This window comes from Hyla sarda, chromosome 2 (assembly GCF_029499605.1).
Source record: "Hyla sarda isolate aHylSar1 chromosome 2, aHylSar1.hap1, whole genome shotgun sequence".
NCBI classification, from domain to species: Eukaryota; Metazoa; Chordata; class Amphibia; order Anura; family Hylidae; genus Hyla; species Hyla sarda.
In genome coordinates this window covers 240263322-240282241 of record NC_079190.1, presented here as the reverse complement: position 1 = coordinate 240282241, position 18920 = coordinate 240263322, and the positions used below count along the sequence as shown (strand labels likewise).

The 18920-nt window shown below is 42.8% G+C and overlaps 1 protein-coding gene across 1 annotated transcript in view; it reads right to left on the bottom strand.

Moving 5' to 3' along the window:
- Positions 1–18920, bottom strand: part of ULK2 (unc-51 like autophagy activating kinase 2) — a 126995-nt gene that overhangs the window by 46717 nt on the left and 61358 nt on the right. The window contains exons 6-8 of the mRNA XM_056556720.1: positions 17261–17434; positions 14668–14741; positions 1856–1957 (exon numbers count right to left, since the gene is read on the bottom strand). Coding sequence (XP_056412695.1) covers positions 1856–1957; positions 14668–14741; positions 17261–17434 — 350 coding nt within the window. The remainder of the gene's footprint in view (positions 1–1855; positions 1958–14667; positions 14742–17260; positions 17435–18920) is intronic.

Sequence of the window (18920 nt, the reverse complement as noted above, 5' to 3'; positions counted from 1 at the left end):
AACATTCCGGCTGAGAGGTGTAAGAAGCTTATTGATGGTTATAGGAAGCAACTGATTTCAGTAATTTTTTTCCAAAGGGTGTGCAACCAAATATTAAGGTAAGGGTGCCAATAATTTTGTCCAGCCCATTTTTGGAGTTTGGTGTGACATTATGTCCAATTTTCTTTTTTCCCACCCTTTTTTGGTTTAGTTCCAATACACACAAAGGGAATAAACATGTGTAAAGCAAAACATGTGTTACTGCAATCCTATTCTGTAATAAACACTTCATTTTGTTTCATTTTATGGGGTGCCAACATTTACCCCCATGACTGTATGTCTCTGGAGATATTCATTCCATACGGAAAAATATCAGGTACTGCAGATACCAAATGTCCAACTGGAAATCACTTAAAATCCAAACATTATACTGCCAGCCTCTACATGTTTCGCCATTACAACGGCGTTCTCAAGAGGCAAATAGTGGCAATGGGTCCCTTAGGCCCTTTGGGTTGTCGGTAATTATATTACATGTAGGGATGTACCGAAAGGAAAATTTTGGTCCGAAACTGAAACCGAAAATTTAGGCTGTGCTTGTCCGAAAACCGAATTCGAAAATGCATCGCCCCGTCCTCTTTTTTTTTTTTTTTTTTTTTAAATATAGTTTTTGTTACATTTTTTTTTTTTTTTTGGGGGGGGGGGGGGGGATGTGATGTGAATAAATCAGCGATATTTGCATAATTTTTTTTTTGCATTTACGCCATTCACACGGCAGGATCAGAAACAAAATAATTTAATAGTTGGGACAATTATGCACGTGGCGATACTAAATATGTTTATTTTTATTATTTTTTCATATATTTTTTTTTTTACACTTTATTAGTCCCCTTAGGGGACTTTTAGGGTACGTTCACACGTATGCAGATTTGATTCGCAGGATTAAAAAAAAAAATGTAAATAGATTGCAACGTATACTTTTTATTTTGCTGTGCAAAATAATGTTGTTGACTAGCTTTTTGTATATAGCAAAATTAAATGTACTGTAATGGAAACATTGAAACGAACACAAAAACCAATGTATCCACAGAATGGCATGTGAAATCCCACCCACTGTTTCTCCAGTAACATCACCACACCTGTCAATGGGTCATATCTGCAAATACTGCTCTCTCCCATTCAAAGGAATGGAGCTGGGCTGCAATACCATATGCAAAATGTGGAGCAGTATAGATAAAAGCCATGTTTTTCTGATCCTGGACAACCCCTTTAATAAACTCTTTTTGTGGGCTAGTGTTACTGTAAGTCTTGGATATGCTTTGTCAATTGTAGTACTTGAGAAAGTATGCATTTGATAAATATTTGTGGCTGGCAATGATAGCCTGACCTATCATTCGTGTCCCTAAATATTGCAAGTAAAGCTCTACTGAATGCATTTCTTATACTGGAAAGCAGCTCGGTCATGACCTACGTTGGAAAGTATTTGGCAGAGCCTCATCGATCTAGTAATAAGTGGTGTGAAGTTTGACAAGTCTATGTTAGAAGAAACTAGATTAGATTATGAAGAAATTACACAGAGATTGGGCAGGCAATGATACCGATAAACAATGATACGAACAGGGCTTCACTTTCCATATTTAAAGGAGACATAATCACTAAGAGAACTGCAACAGCAAATACTGTAGTTTACTACGTTATATAAACTGTCATCTTTAAATCTTGGGCTCGTAACAGAATGTATATTCACAATAAAATGCAGATCATTATGTGGTATGAAGAATATGCCAAGCACCGCAGATCGAACTCTGTATATTATGTTACTGAAACCACAGGTAGTAAATTATCCACTGAAGATACATCTACGTGTAGCGGTGGTTACCTGGAAAGGTGGCTTGCCAACTAGACACTGATAAATGACAGTTCCTATGCTCCATAGATCCGCCTTTGCATCATAATGCTGAGACATAATAACTTCCGGTGCCTGAAAAGTAAAGCAAGTCACTGTTAGCTGGAAAGTGAATAGAAGTGGGAGGCTTGAAGGGGGAAAACTTTCAATTATTTTCTTCTTCCATACATTCTTCCATACATTTTTTCGTGTTTACACTGACATAGCTGTATGAGGACTTGTAATTCCAGAATAGTTTAAGATACTACTGCCACCATATGCATAGAATTTATTGTAAACCAAGCCATGAGGTAGAAAGAATGGCCTGTAGAACTCAGAGACAGGATTGTGTGGATGCACAGATCTGGAAAAGGGCACTAAAAACATTCCTGCTGCATCTTGCTTCAAAATTGTTAATGGTGTATTCACACATACAGTATTAACTCCTTGGGGATGGAGCCCATCATGCATTTTTTTGCAAATCTGACCTTTGTCACTTTATGCATTAACCCCTTAAGGACTGAGCCCTTTTTCACCTTAAGGACTGAGCCCTTCTTTGCAATTCTGACCACTATCACTTTCTGCATTAATAATTCTGAGATGCTTTTACCAATTATTTTGATTCCGAGATAGTTTTTTTGGGACATATTCTACTTTAACAGGGTGGTAAATTTTCGTTGTTCCTTGCATCCTTTCTTGGTGAAAAATCCCCAAATTTCATGAAAATTTTGCATATTTCTAACTTTGAAACTCTCTGCTTGTAAGGAAAATAGATATTTCAAATAAATGATATATTGATTCACATATACAATATGTCTTCTTTATGTTTGCATCATAAAGTTGACATGTTTTTACTTTTTGAAGACATCAGAGGGCTTCAAAGTTCAGCAGCAATTTTCCAATTTTTCACAAAATTTTCAAAATCTGAATTTTTCAGGGACCAGTTCAGTTTTGAAGTGAATTTGAAGTGCCTTCTTATTAGAAATACCCCATTAATTATCCCATTATAAAGTATTCAAAATGATATTCAGTAAGTGTGTTAACCCTTTAGGTGTTTCACAGGAATAGCAGCAAAGTGAAGGGGAAAATTCACAATCTTCATTTTTTACACTCATATTCTTATAGACCCAATTTTTGAATTTTTACAAGGGGTAAAAGGAGAAAAAGCCCCCAAAATTTGTAACCCAATTTCTCTCAAGTAAGGAAATACCTCATATGAGTATGTCAAGTGCTCTGTGTGTGCACTAGAGGGCTCAGAAGGGAAGGAACGACAATGGGATTTTGGAGAGTGAGTTTTTCTGAAATGGTTTTTGGAAGGCATGTCCCATTTAGGAAGCCCCTATGGTGCCAGAACAGCAACCCAACCCGCCCCCCATCCCCACATGGCATACTATTTTGGAAACTACACCACTCAAGGAACGTAACAAGGGGTACAGTGAGCCTTAACACCCCACAGGTGTTTGACGACTTTTCGTTAAACTTGGATGTGTAAATGAAAAAAAAAATATTTTTCACTATAATGCAGTTTTTCCCCCAAAGTTTACATGTTTACAAGGGGTAATAGGAGAAAATGCCCCCAAAATGTGTAACCCCATTTCTTCTGAGTATGGACATACCCCATGTGTGGACGTCAAGTGCTCTGCTGGCGCACTACAATGCTCAGAAGAGAGAGAGTCTTATTTGGCTTTTGGAGAGAGAATTTGGTTGGAATAGAAGTCAGGGGCCTTTTGCATTTAAAAAGCCTCCCGTGGTGCCAGAACAGTGGACCCCCCCACATGTGACCCCATTTTTGAAACTACACCTCTCACAGAAATTAATAAGGGGTGCAGTAAGCATTTACACCCCAATGACGTTTCACAGATCTTTGGAACAGTGGGCTGTGCAAATGAAAAATTTAATTTTTCATTTTCACGGACCACTGTTCCAAAAATCTGTCAGGCACAAGTGGAGCGTAAATGCACCCATTATTACATTAAGTGAGGGGTGACGTTTCCAAAATGGAGTCAGATGTGAGGGGGGGTCCATTGTTCTGGCACTATGGGGGCTTTGTAAACACACGTGGCCTTCAATTCTGGACATATTTTCTCTTCAAAAGCCCAATGGCGCTCCTTCTCTTCTGAGCACTGTAGTTCGCCTGCAGAGCACTTTAATCCACATATGGGGTATATTCTTACTCAGAAGAAATGGGGTTACAAATTTAGGGTAACACCAGCATTTTAGAAGAAATTAATTTTTTTTCTTCTCATTTTCCCATCCAACTTTAATGAAAATTCGTCAAACACCTGTGGGGTGTTAAGGCTCACTATACCCCTTGTTACGTTCCGTGAGGGGTGTAGTTTCCAAAATGGGGTCATATGAGGGAATACATTTTTTTGCATTTATGTCAGAACCACTGTAAAATCAGCCACCCTTGTGCAAATCACCAATTTAGATCAAATCACCAATAGTGCAAATCACCAATAGTGCGCTCTCACTCCTGAGCCTTGTTGTGCGTCCGCAGAGCATTTTACGCCCACATATGGGGTATTTCCGTACTCAGGAGAAATTTTGGGGGTAATTTTTTCCTTTTACCTCATGTGAAAATAAAAAGTATGGGGCAACACCAGCATGTTAGTGTAAGAAAATTTAAAAAAATTTACACTAACAGGCTGGTGTAGACCCCAACCTTTCCTTTTCATAAGGGGTAAAAGGAGAAGAAGCCCCCCAAAATTTGTAACGCACTTTCCCGGAATACCCCATATGTAGCCCTAAACTGTTGCCTTGAAATACGACAGGGCTCCAAAGTGAGAGAGCACCATGCACATTTGAGGCCTAAATGAGGAATTTGCAATAGGGGCTGACCAGGATACAAGAATGGCACTTGTCTTCACCAAAATCCTACGGCAGTGTTTCCCAAACAGGGTGCCTCCAGCTGTTGCAAAACTCTCAGCCTGCCAGGACAGTCAATGGCTGTCCGGCAATACTGAGATTTGTTTTTTTGCAACAGCTGAAGGCTCCGTTTAGGAAACACTGCCGTATGAGAAGTTTTAAATCTTTATTGGGGGGAACATGTAAGGGTGTGTATATGTACATGCAGTGTTTTACTTTTTATTTTGTATCAGTGTAGTGTAGTGTTTTTAGGGTACATTCACACGGGTGGGGGTTCACAGTGAGTTTTCCGCTGGGAGTTTAAGCTGCGGCGGACAATTTTCCACAGCTCAAACTTGTAGAAGGAAACTCACTGTAAACCACCGCCCGTGTGAATGTACCCTGTACATTCACATTTGGGGGGGGGGGGGGGGGGGCTAACCTTCAACTGTTGCAAAACTACAACTCCCAGAATAGACTGACAGACCGTACATGCTGGGCGTTGTAGTTTTGCAACAGCTGTAGGCACACTGGTGGGGAACCACTGAGTTAGGAAACAGACTCTAGCTCACTGATTCCAACCCATGTGCCTCCAGCTGTTGCAAAACTACAACTCCAAGCATGCACTGACAGCCGAAAGGCATGCTAGGAGCTGTAGTTATGCAACAACTGGGGAAGAAATGTTTGGAGACCACTAAGTAGTGGTCTCCAAACTGTAGACCTCCAGATGTTGCAAAACTACAACTTCAAGCATGCCCAGACTGTCCTGGCATGCTGGGAGTTGTAGTTCGCCAACATCTGTAGGGCCAGATGTTGCAGCACTACAACGCCCAGCATGTTTGACTGTCTGGGCATGCTGGGAATTGTAGTTTTGCATCATCTGGAGGTCTACAGTTTGGAAACCACTGTATAGTGGTCTCCAACCTGTGCCCCTCCAGATGTTGCAAAACTACAACTCCCAGCATGCCAAGACTGTCCAGGCATGTTGGGAGTTGTAGCTCTGCAACATCTGAAGGGCCAGATGATACAGAACTACAACTTCCAGCATGCCTGGACTGTCTGAGCACGCTGAGAGTTGTAGTTTTGCAACATCTGGAAACCACAGTTTGGAGACCACTGCACAGTGGTCTCCAATCTGTGGCCCTCCAGATGTTGCAAAACTACAACTCCCAGCATGCCCAGTCAAAGGCTGCATGGGCATGCTGGGAGTTGTGGTTTTGTAACTTCTAGCAGGCCACAGTAAAGATCACTCACCAAAGAGGATCTTCACTGTCACCCACAGTCTCCTCCTCCTCCACAGCTCTTCATGTGCCTGCTGCCGCTACTCCTGACCTGCCTGCCGGGTAAGACCCCCGTGCCACTTTCCTGCACCCCCCCCCCCCCCCCCTCTCCCGCTCTGCCCGGACTTCTATGGGTGGGCAGAGCGGGGAATCTAAACTTTAAGCCCCCCCCCTCCTGCCATTGGTCAGTCAGTCACTGCCATTGCTCTGACAGCTCAGATCATCCCTATTTTCCAGGCTATCGGGTCATCAGAGACCCGATCAGCCCGGAATCGCCGATCTGAATTGATCGTCAATTTGCAGTGATCGCCGACATGGGGGTGGGGGGGGGGGGGGTTCAGGACCCCACTAGGCGATGTCACAGGATGCCTGCTGATAGATATCAGCAGTCATCCCGGTCCGATCACCGCCCTCCGTGCTTAAAGGAGAACTCCGTAATGTAAAAATTGTGGCCCATATTGCCGGCAGTAAAAAAATAAAGATGTACATACCTTCCTCCGCTCCCCCGGGGCCTCCGGTAACCGGCTCCGGTCTCCGCCGCCATCCACTTCCTGGTTGCCAGTGGTCGGATGAGTCATACTCAGCCAATCACCAGCCTCAGCAAAGTCAGACTCGGCCGACGATAGGCTGAGCGGCAGTGTGAAAACGCTTCAGGACACACAATTCTTCACTACACCGGCACCTGTGGCCAGGGCCGAAAACGTCACACTGCAGCTAAGCCTATCGTCAGCCGAGTCGGGACTTCACTGCGGCCGGTGATTGGCTGAGCGCAGTATGACTCATCCGACCACCGGCAACCAGGGAGTGGATCGCGGTGGAGACCGGAGCCGGTTACCGGAGGAAGGTATGAACATCTTTATTTTTTTACTGCCGGCACTATGTGGGACAATTTTTATGTTTTGGAGTTCTCCTTTAAGGTACGCCCTCCGTCCTTAAGTCCCTGGACACGAGGGCATATCCATACGCCCTCCGTCCCCAATAGGTTAAGGGCATATTTGATACACAGGATTCGAAGCTGAAGAGTTCAATGTAAACTAAATGACTAAACACAGCTTCAATTCCTGTGCATATTTACTGTACTTGTGAAAAGCCCATTAAAGGAGAATTCCAGTGGAAAACAAATGTCAGGAACTGTCTAGATTAGAAGCAAATCCCCATAGCAAACTTCTCCTGTCCTAGACAGTTCCTGACACAGACAGAGGAGTCAGCAGAAAGCACTATTGTTAGACTGGAAAGAACTTCACACATTTCTCTTCAGTATATCTGTAGTATACAGCAGCTGTTAGGTACTGGAAGGGTTAAGATTTTTAAGTAGAAGTAATTTACAAATTTGTTCAACTTTCTAAAGCCAGTTGATTTGAAAACATTTTTTCCCACCGGAGTTCCCCTTTAAGTGTAACAAGTCTGGAACAGCCAGGACTCTTCCAAGAGCTGGCCACCCCACAAGATTATGTAGTTTGGGGAAAAGGGCCTTGGTAAGAGAGATGACCAGGGTTCCACTTGTCACTCTGGCTGAGCTCCGCAGATTTAGAGTGTAGATAGAAGAAACTTCCAGAAGGTCGACCATCACTGCAGCACTCCATCCAACCTGGGTTTTATGGCAAAGTGGCCAGAAAGAAACCTGAAGTTTACAGTGGCCTAACTCAGAATCAAATCTTCTACTTCCAAGATCACAAGCAGAGGACTGAGAAGATAATTATAAGATGTCCTTGACTGTAGCAGAATAATGATCTGAGGACGACATGGAATTATGTGCGGCATAGACAATAATTGCATTTCAAAGTGGTTTTCTAATTATTGTTTTTTTGCTTTTATTTTTAGTTACCATTGTTGTTGGAGCCATAATGTAAACTATGTTTACACTGATTTGCTTAATGGATATAGACTTTTAAGCCCTGTTCATGTGACAGCACCCACTCTTTCGTGCTCTTGTAATGCCGTCAAGTACATTCACCACGTGTAGGTATTTTTACAAAGTGGCTTCCTTAGTATGGCACTTTACCAATCCCTTGCTGTGGATTGTGCTAGTTTACCAGTCTTAGCTGCTGAGCTGCCTCTATAGAAAAATTTAAACTGCATATGCCCCCTAGCTGATACATCATGGGATACCTAGTTTCAGTGTATCACCAAAACTTATAACACACCTCTTTTCAGTAAGTGAGAAGGAACACAGCAATATGAGCTAGAGCCATTAATAGTGGTAAAAACACCATTCTGCAATAACAATGCAAATTCTACATCTACGATCACCATACAGCAGTTGTATGAGCCTTTTTGGAGCCTAGTAAAACCCTTTAAGAGCAGGTTAATGAGTTGGGAATGACCGCAAGAAGGCAGCCATGCACATTGTGCTTAAAAATATCCCTATATGACGCATTTCATGTCCAAAGATCATGAGTAAAAACGCTGCAAGAGCCTATAATAATTCTGTGAAGTATAAAGTCACTGCAGTCTTATACATTAACTGTTTGTCATTAGATAACAGGATTCCGGGAATTAAGATATCAGTCAGTGTGTGAACTATGCCATACTCACAACACTGACAGGTCACAGTGACTCACAATGCTCACCATGAACTCTTTGAGCAAATACTGCAAGACTCAATATTTTTGTCTAACATTAAAAATAGCACAATGAAGAAACTACAGTAAATTATTGTCATGGAATGGTGGCGGTGTATAGTAGTTCAGTGTCAATGTATGAAATTGTCTATTTTTTTTTAGTTATACATTCTTAGCTATACTCTTAAAAAGTATACGCTAGTCATATAATGTTTATACTATAGGCAACGGCATACACTTCATCTGCCATTGTATAGCATTATACTGCCACACATCTGCCAAATAAGTACACCATACGGTACATGTTTTTTGAGTCTGTTACACATTACAATAAATAAAAACAGTAGAAATACCAAGCTGATATATGCCAAAGATGTGTGTGGGGGGGGGGGGGGGGGGAGGTAGTGAGACAGCAAAAAAAAGCTCATCCACCTGAAGCATAGGCTACTTTCAGCATATGCACTATGCATTTTCCTGGTGTATTTCCCAAACATGGTGTGAACACAGCCTAACATATTTGGTCAGGTAAACATGGAAATACCAGGTTACAGAACTGCAGTCTATAAAAGATTCTTAGGGCTGCAAGAGACAATAGTTTAGGTTAAACAACAAGGAAAATGTACATGGTAGAAGGTTGGTAAAATTATATTTTGATATCTATATTCCCTGTATTCTTACAGATCTATCTTGTCTAACTAAAGATGGTGCTGGCTTATTTCTCTTGTCTTAGTTAACTTTTATCTTAGTTCTGGCCAGCGCCCATTGATGCTTGAAACTATGCACCTGATCTTGGGTAGTAGAATAATGAGCTTTTCTAGAATAATGAGATTTTGCTACAGTAGGAAAGATTTGTAAAAGTGGCATTGTGATTGGAGAATCCATTGAGAGAAACAGAGACCGTGGGTATATCTTGCTGCCACTAGGAGGCTGCCACTAGGCAACAAAAAGATAGGCGGCCCCTCCTGGCAGGATATACCCCACCTACAGGCTCTGAGCTAATCAGTTTAGTCACAAAGCAGTAGGAGAGGACCGACAGGGAAAGAAAAAACAGCAAATGTCCAAGGGAACCACAGACAAAAACAACCAAACCAAGCCCCGGACAGACAACTGAACCAAAGACACCAGAACAAATGGGTGGGTGCTGTGTCCCCCAATGAATCCTCTGAGAAAGAGATTTCATGGTAAGCATAAATCTACTTTTCTCGGTCAGCTCCATTGGGAGACACAGAGACCGTGAGACGTACCAAAGCAGTCCCCGGGGTGGGAACCCAAGCAACTCAGATGGAAGACTGGGCCACAGCTGACTGCAACACATTACGACCCAAGCAGAGATCAGCAGACTCAAAAGTGTGCACCTGGTAAAACTTTGTAAAAGTGTGCAAGGACAACCAAGTGGCCGCCTTACAGACTTTACAAGGCTGAAGCCCTATTGCAGAGAGGCCCCGCCGGATCGAGTGGAATGAACAAGACCCGGAAAGGTGGAGTGTTCCCTTTGCAGCGGTAGGCTTACGAGATGGAAGAACAGATCCACCGTGAAATGGTCGCCTTCGAAGCAGGAAGTCCCTTACGGCGACCCTCCGGAAGCACAAGGAAAGAGTCACACTGACAAAAAGATATAGTGACCGAAAGGTAGAACCGAAAAGCCCGAACCACGTCAAGACAGTGAAGCAAACGTTCCCTGGGATGGGACGGAGCTGGGCAGAAGGACGATATCCTCATTTAGGTGAAAAGAGGAGACCACCTTAGGTAGGGGATCACCGAGGAGAAAGGTGGGGATCGGTCGGAAAACGACTTTTTCCTAGTGCAGGACCAAGTAGGGGGAACGGCAGGAGAGAGCCGCTAGCTCCAACACTCTCCAGATGGAAGTGACCGCAATGAGAAAAGCCACCTTCCAGGAAAGGACCCGAAGAGGAACATCCCGGAGAGGTTCAAAGGAAGCTCCTTGTAAGGCACTGAGAACCAGATTCAGATCCCATGGGGGAGTGGGGGATCTGTACGGCGGAGCCGCATGAGCTACGCCTTGCAGAAAGGTGCGAATGTGAGGATCGGACGCCAGGGGGCGCTGAAAGAGAATGGAGAGAGCCGACACCTGACTCTTAAGGGTACTGCGAGCCAAGTGTTGCTCCAGTCCAGATTATAAAAAAGAAAGAAGGCGTGGAAGGGAGAAGACAACAGGAGAGAATGATTGAGACTAACACCAGCGAAAGTAAGACCGCCAAGTACGGTGAGAAATCTTTGCAGAGGCGGGCTTACAAGCCCTGATCATTGTGCGGATCACTTGGTGTCACGATCACACCCTATCGGTCCAGCCAAGACATTAGAAAGAGTGTGATGGTGCAAGGGTTAAAGCCTCCAGACCTCTGGGTATCCACTACTAGTCCCAGCAAGTCACCAAATTAACCCTTAGATAAACGTGTTTCCACCAGAGCTGCCTTCAGAAAGGTGAGATCAAAGACCAGAGCTGATTAATTAAACATTTAATCTGATAAAAGGTATCACAGTGCTATGCATAAAAATAAACAAATGACATACAGTTACAAAAATATATAAAAGAGTTTGGCAAGACAAGTTCAGAAAACAAAAGATGAAGTTCTTACAGCATGATGATATAGCAGTCCATGAGAGTGAGTTCCAGCTGTTCTTAGGATGGTCTTGTCAGCTTGTTGCACAGCCTTCAACAACAGTTGAGGCCAGCTTTTTAACCCCTTAAGGACCGGGGTTTTTTCCGTTTTTGCTTTTTCGTTTTTTGCTCCTTGCCTTTAAAAAATCATGAAAAAAATCATTGTGCGAAAAAATTGAAAAAAAAAAAACGCCGTTTTGTAACTTTTGGGGGCTTCCGTTTCTACATAGTACATTTTTCGGTAAAAATGACACCTTATCTTTATTCTGTAGGTCCATACGATTAAAATGATACCCTACTTATATAGGTTTGATTTTGTCGTACTTCTGGAAAAAAATCATAACTACATGCAGGAAAATGAATACGTTTAAAATGGTCATCTTCTGACCCCTATAACTTTTTTATTTTTCCGTGTATGGGGCGGTATGAGGACTCATTTTTTGCGCCGTGATCTGAAGTTTTCAACGGTACCATTTTTGCATTGATAGGACTTATTGATCGCTTTTTATTCATTTTTAAATGATATAAAAAGTGACCAAAAATGCACTATTTTGGACTTTGGAATTTTTTTGCGCGTACGCCATTGAACGAGCGGTTTAATTAACGATATATTTTTATAATTCGGACATTTCCGCACGCGGTGATAGCATATATATGTTTATTTTTATTTACACTGTGTTTTTTTTTATGGGAAAAGGGGGGTGATTCAAACTTTTAATAGGGGAGGGGTTAAATGATATTCATTCACTTTTTTTTCACTTTTTCACTTTTTTTTTCACTCCCATAGGGACCTATAACACTGCACACACTGATCTTTATCATTGATCACTGGTTTCTCATAGGAAACCAGTGATCGATGATTCTGCCGCTTGACTGCTCATGCCTGGATCTCAGGCACTGAGCAGTCATTCGGCGATCGGACAGCGAGGAGGCAGGTAGGGGCCCTCCAGCTGTCCTGTAAGCTGTTCGGGATGCCGCGATTTCGCCGCGGCTATCCCGAACAGCGCACTGAGTTAACCGGCAGCTTTTACTCTCACTTTTAGCCGCGCGGCTCAGCTCTGAGCGCGTAGCTAAAAGGTTAATAGCGCGCGGCGCTGCGCGCTATTAGCGGCGGGTCCCGGCTTCACTATGACGCCGGGCCCGCCGTGATATGATGCGCGGTTACCGTGTAACCCCGCGTTATATCACGGGAGCAGGACCAAGGACATACCTGTACGTCCTTGGTCCTTAAGGGGTTAAGTCTTATCTGCTTCTTTGGAGGGAAACTCCATTCCCCCCCTCCCCTCTGATCGCACCAGGTGGGGCATCTCTCTTCCTGACCCCTTATCTCTTTGATTATATGATGAGACCAGAGTGCATGACTTGAAAGGAGATACAAACAAACAGCCAGACCCCCCAATAAAATGCAATACACAAAAAACAAAGGATACACAGTCTGAATGACCCCTCACCCATGTCTTATAAAACACATGTATGTTTCCATAATCAGGCCTTGGGCCTGACACTTGGGGAGAGAGCCCTCTGGCCCTCAGAACCGCGGTTTCAACAGTCATGCCGTCGAATGCAGTGACAGTAAATTGGAGTAGCAAAGGGGACTCTGAGAGAGCAGATCGGGATGAACTGGGAGAAGCAGTGGCACGTCAGCCACCAGGTGAACGACATCGGTGTACCACGCTCATCTGGGCCAGTCCGGAGCCACGAGAATGGCAGAGATGCCCTGCGCTTTGAGCTCCCTCAGGACCCTGGGAAAGAGAGGAAGAGGAGGGAAGAGATAGGGGAGGACAAAGGGGATCACTAAGGCGTCCACAGCCAGAGGATCGCAGGACTTTGCGAGGAAAGCGAGGAACTTTCTGGTTTTGACGCGACACAAATAGGTCTACGACTGGAGTCCCCCAGAGGTTGCAGATTTCCGTGAACACCTCCGGATGAAGAGACCACTTGACAGGATCGGCATAGGAGCGGCTGAGGAAGTCCGTCTCCCAATTGTCCACCCCCAGAATGTGAATCGCCGAGATGGAGGGAACTTTGAGTTCCGCCCAGAGCAGGATCCACGGAGTGTTGCCTTGGAGATTGACATACCCCACATCCGTGGAGTTGTCCGACTGGACCTGAACAGGATGGTTCTTGAGAAGACGCTCCCAATGGAGGAGGCAAAGGTAAATTGCCCGGAGTTCCAGAATGTTGATGGGGAGAAGAGCTTCCTGAGAGGACCAATGGCCCTGGACCGTCCAATCCCGGAAGACTCCCTCCCAACCGCTGAGACTGGCATCCGTTGTGATGACCTGCCAGTGAGGTGGCAGGAAGGACCGTCCTGCCGAAGAAGAGGAAACTGGTGCCACCACAGGAGGGACTGGCGAATCCTGGGGGAAGAAGAATCCTGCAATCGAGGGAAAGCGGAGACTTGTCCCACCGGGGGGGGGGGGGGGGGGTTTGGTGGTTGAGAAAGAGGGAAAAATACTCACCCTGTCCCGGGAAAACGTACCTACCAAGGTCTTCAGCCAGCTATTAAACACCTGAATCATGCCGGGCTGAGACAGCGAGATGAGCAGGAAAGGTAGGGGTACCCAAGGTACAACCCCAGTTGCTGGCCAGTGGCAAGAAGGGGTTGACTCTATGCCTGTGCCCCTTCTTTGCATATGGGGGGGAACAGGTAGCACCATGCCCCTGAACCCCCACCTAAAAAGAGAAATAAAACGGAGGAAAAAAATCTACATACACGTCCCTAAACTAAAAAATAAGAAAGTAAAAGACCAGGTCTGGAGAACTGTGTCTGTGTCTGCCTCCTACCGAGACAGCAAAAAACGGATTAGCTCAGAGCCTGTAGGTGGGGTATATCCTGCCAGGAAGGGCAAACTCTCTTTTTGTTGCCCAGTGTCAGCAAGATATACCCACAGTCTCTGTGTACCCCAATGGAGCCGACTGAGAAAAAGCTATTTATTCACTATGAGCCACCAGTGTTCCTCAGCCAATCAGGTCACACTCAGAGTGTCTCTCTATAATAAGCTGTAATCTAACTTTGGGTATGATTTTCTTCTGCAGATGTTTTTCTGCATGTAAAAGAACATCCACCTGTATTGATACATGTGCATTAAATCTGTCTACTAATTACCATGGCTGGAGTTGATTGATCACAGGGAGAAATAGACCCTAACAAAGAACTAGGCTTGTAGATATTTGTGTCTCCGTGATCAAGATAAGTGAACAATGTCCACAGAAAGTTATGAAGGCAGCATATCCGTATGTATTTATCTGCATTAATGTAAGGACCTATAATTAAAGTTCCGTCTATAAAATTGTTTTCAGGATTTTTCACAGAAACTTAACACAGTGCTACCTATAAGCTACAACTGTTAAATGAGTGAGTACCTATTCTAATATAACAAAATTCTTCAGGAGAATGAAACACTTCAAGTGACATTGCAAGCAGACATACTTAAATATTCTCTTAATGCAAAAGTAGTAATATTTTGTAATATTATCAAAATTTGTTGTACTGACCATGTACATTGGTGATCCGCATAATGTGGCAGCCATCATGTTACTCTGTAAATAGCGTGCAAAACCAAAGTCCGCTAAGATAGAGGGAGAGAAAAAAAAATGCTTGAGGATGCTAATAAATCAGCAATAGATGTGAAAAACACAAGTGTAATGCCAGATAGTTTTAAAGGATGTAAAGTGTGAGAAATTGTGTAAGCAATATATGCAAGAAATTTGGTGCCTTGCACCATCTTTATTATACATTCAAAGCACCTACCTGCTAAGAAGGCATCACCAGGATAGAAGGAGACATAGCTTAGTTGGAAACATGTTAAAATTGCACACAAAAAGTCTAGCAAGATGCACCACAGTCAACATTTAGCAGGAACTACTGGATTAGTAAATTTGCCCTGCTGATCAGTGTGTCATAGCCATAGAACCACTAAAACAGCAGATCAATATTGGATTAATATTGCATATAGTCCACATGCAGTGGTGGATTATATACAAATAGTACCATAGAGTCATTTAATTGGGCTCATATACAGAATATGGGAGACAAACTTGTTTGTACACTTGTCTACAGGTATCTTGGCCCACACCTCATACGATACTGCTCCAGCTGTCTCAGGTTTGAAGGGTGCCTTCTCTATGTTTCAGCTTCCACAGATATTTACAAGGGTTCAGATCAGAACTCATAGAAGCTCTGGTCTTGGTATTCTGCATTGCAGATTGCTGTAATCTGGTTTATAAAAAACAAATAATCTACATTCTAATTGCCAACATTTCCCTCTTCCATGATGTCCTAGAAAAAAAAACACCAGGATACTATAAAGTGTGACTGCTCTACAGGGACCATGTGGATTTCTTTAGAATTTTCTATTTTTTAGCATTAAAATGAGGATTAAATGCAATGGAAAGAATAAAGGCAAATTGTAAATCACAAAAACCCACAATTATCCAGCATGGCAACAAATTGCTAATTCTACTGTACAATAAATGCCCATGAATATTATACCCAGCCAGTTCTGGAATCTGCACACTCTTAAAGGGGTACACCGCCCCAGGACATCTTAACCCCTATACAAAGGATAGGGGACATTTTATCACGGCTCTGCCCCCTCGTGACATCACAGCCCGCCCCCTCAATTTAAGTCTATGGGATGGAGCGCGACGGCTGCCACGCCCCCTCCCATAGACTTGTATTGAGGGGGCGGGCCGTGACATCATGAGGGGGCGAAGCCATGATGTCACAATGCTCTGGCCCCTGTATTGCTCGTCATTACGCACAGAGAAAGTTTGCTCTGTGCAGTAATGAAAGCGGGGTGCTGCAGCCGAGATCCCGGGGGTCCCCAGCAGCGGGAGGACATCTCTGTCAGATTGGCCTGTAAAGTTGCGAAATTTGACATTATTTGAGCATTTATGTGACCCTAACTTTGGCAGGATCTACAGGCCCTGCTACACCTCTGTGGGCATGTGCTGCAGGATGCAATACAGAACCTGTATACCCCGATGCCCAGCTGTATTTTCTCTTGTACACAGGCTAGAAGCAGACCAACAGGGTGCTAGAGTTGTAAAGTTGTCAATTGTACATTTTCCAAAATAATATGCTGGTCAAATATTATCCTTTCACTATAATACTGTGCTAAAATTACAGTTTCTTTTGAATACAATGTGTATTAAAAAAACAGACGCTAATAAGACGCAATATTAGATAAAGAAAATACTGCCTTATATATGCAAGGCCTTGCTATATCTGTACTGTATTAGATATCGTTTTTTTTATATTTTTATATATATATATATATATATATATATATATATATATACACATTTTTTGCCCTATTAAGTAGGCATTTCAAAAGCAATTAATAGTTTTCTATGGATTTTTGATCTCAGAATAATAACTCAACGTACAATGGTTGGCCTGGAACTGCTATTTTAACTTGAGCGACCATACCATAAAACTTGTACTTGCATACAATGGTCAAAATGTTTAGAATAAATAATATGCTTGTTTTGAGATATTACACAGCTGTTTACAAAATATAGAATGCTCAAGACACATTGTAACATTCCCTAATGTGTATGACAATGAGGCAACAATATGTATGCTTAGGACTTGGAAAATTCTTATCTCATGAGACGAAAGCCTGTGTGCAGGTAAAAGTTGTTTTTTTTGTTAGGTTTTAAAAATTTCATACAGCCTAGGTCCAAGAAAAATAAATGTTATGTTTTTTCACCCCTCAGTTCCCTGCTGGAAGTGCACTGGCCTAAGCGGTCTCTACCTGTGTGTACAGAACGTGCCCACTAAGGCCAATGAATAGATGCAGTGCCAAGTGCACCAGGTCAGCGACATCACATCAGCACTTTTGGCAGGACACCTACAGCCAATGTCGCAGTACTGGAGCAGTGGCAAACTGAGGGGTGAGAAAAAAAAAATCTGGTATTAGTTTTTTGTACCCTGGCCGTCTGTATAGACTTTTGGAAAACCCTGTTAACAGACAGCTTATAAAAAAGTAATGCATGTCAGCAAAGAAATTTTACATTTGGTGGCAATTTTAAAAATAACTTTACCAGATGCTAGTCAAATATACAATCTATCATGACTTACCAATCTTTATCCGGATGCCACTAAAAGTTGACTTCTTCCGACTGGCATAAGAGAGAAGAATGTTTTGAGGCTTCAAATCCCTGTGGATTATACCCTTGCTGTGTAACACTCGCATGGCAGCTGCAATCTGTTGCAGGAAGACTCGTATGGTGTCTTCACTCAGCGTTCCTTTGGCTGTATTGTCAAATATGGAACAATATGTTACTTAAGCCACGTTACATTATTTATGGAGCTGTCACATTAAGATTTAGCATTTTATGTCAAATCCCCTTGCTCCCCCCACCCCCCTCCCAGACTTCAATCTTGACTTAACAACGATTTAGTTTGTAACGGACGAGATATCTAATGTTACTCTGTCTACTCTGAGTTGATGACTTTACGATCCTGCGAGACATCGCAAGTTTTTATATTGTGGTTGTTTGTAGAAAATATCAATAAAATATGTTTAAAAAAAAAAAAAAGATTTAGCATTTTACTCCTATAGTACCTGTCATCTACTTTTATTACTTTATCTATATTCATTTTATATCCCTAGACAGAACACCTTTATTAAAACATTGCATAATATGTTACAATCGTAGGACCTCTTTCAGGTATTAGCAAAAGAGTTAAGTACTAGATCTTAGTTGAGATCAGACATGGTAATAGAAGACATTTGCTAATACTATGTATTTATAAGCACCGCCAACATGATAAGTCACAAGAGACAAGGATATGGCTGGCATTCAGTTATGCAGCGTGGATTGTGAGCTATGCATACAGCTATGTTAGTTAATTTCTCCTGCTGCTATACCAGTGGGGGCTCAATGTGGCAGACAGGAACAAGTCTCCCTTATGTAATAGAAGTTTGTTCTGTGGCCATAAATGGTGGAATTGTTGGCCCATTCACTGCAAAGTTAAAAAGAATGCCTAATGAAGACAACCCCTGTCAATATGCCTTATCAGGGCACGAGGATGTCACAGAGAAGAAAACTCCTACTTCCTACAGAGTGTTGTTCTGGCAGACTCAAAGTGTACATGGACAGTTATTCATTACAATGGCCAATGCAATGGAAAAGGTTGAGCCAGATTTGATTTACTTCAATGTTAACAGCTGACTGCCCAAATGTAAAGGGAAACTGTCAAAGTGAAGTGCAGTCCAGTCTGCAGGTCGTATCTAATAGAGCAGAAGGACCTAAGCAGACTGATATATAGTTCTGCGGAAAAGGTTCCAGAATTACTTGTCATTTGTTGTGCTCATTCTGGCAGAAGTAGTCAAGTGGGCGGTCCTACTCAGTGATTTTGAATAAAGTTTCACTTGTATAAGACGTAAAACGGAGTAAACCGTATGATGCGTTTGACATACGATTTACAATGTTAAGTCAATGCATATGGTTTTCTATAAGGTTCCGTATGGTTTTTAACTTGAAACCATAAACGGGAACTGTATAGCAAAAATGTGGTGTGCATGCACCCTAAGGGGGAGATTTATCAAAACCTGTCCAGATGAAAAGTTGCCCAGTTGCCCATAGCAACCAATCAGATCACTTCTTTCATTTTTCAGATGCCTTGTTAAAGGGGTACTCCGGTGAAAACCTTTTTTCTTTTAAATCAACTGGTGGCAGAAATTTAAACATGCTGCCCTTAGCATACATCTGCTATGCATGGTTGCTAACATGGA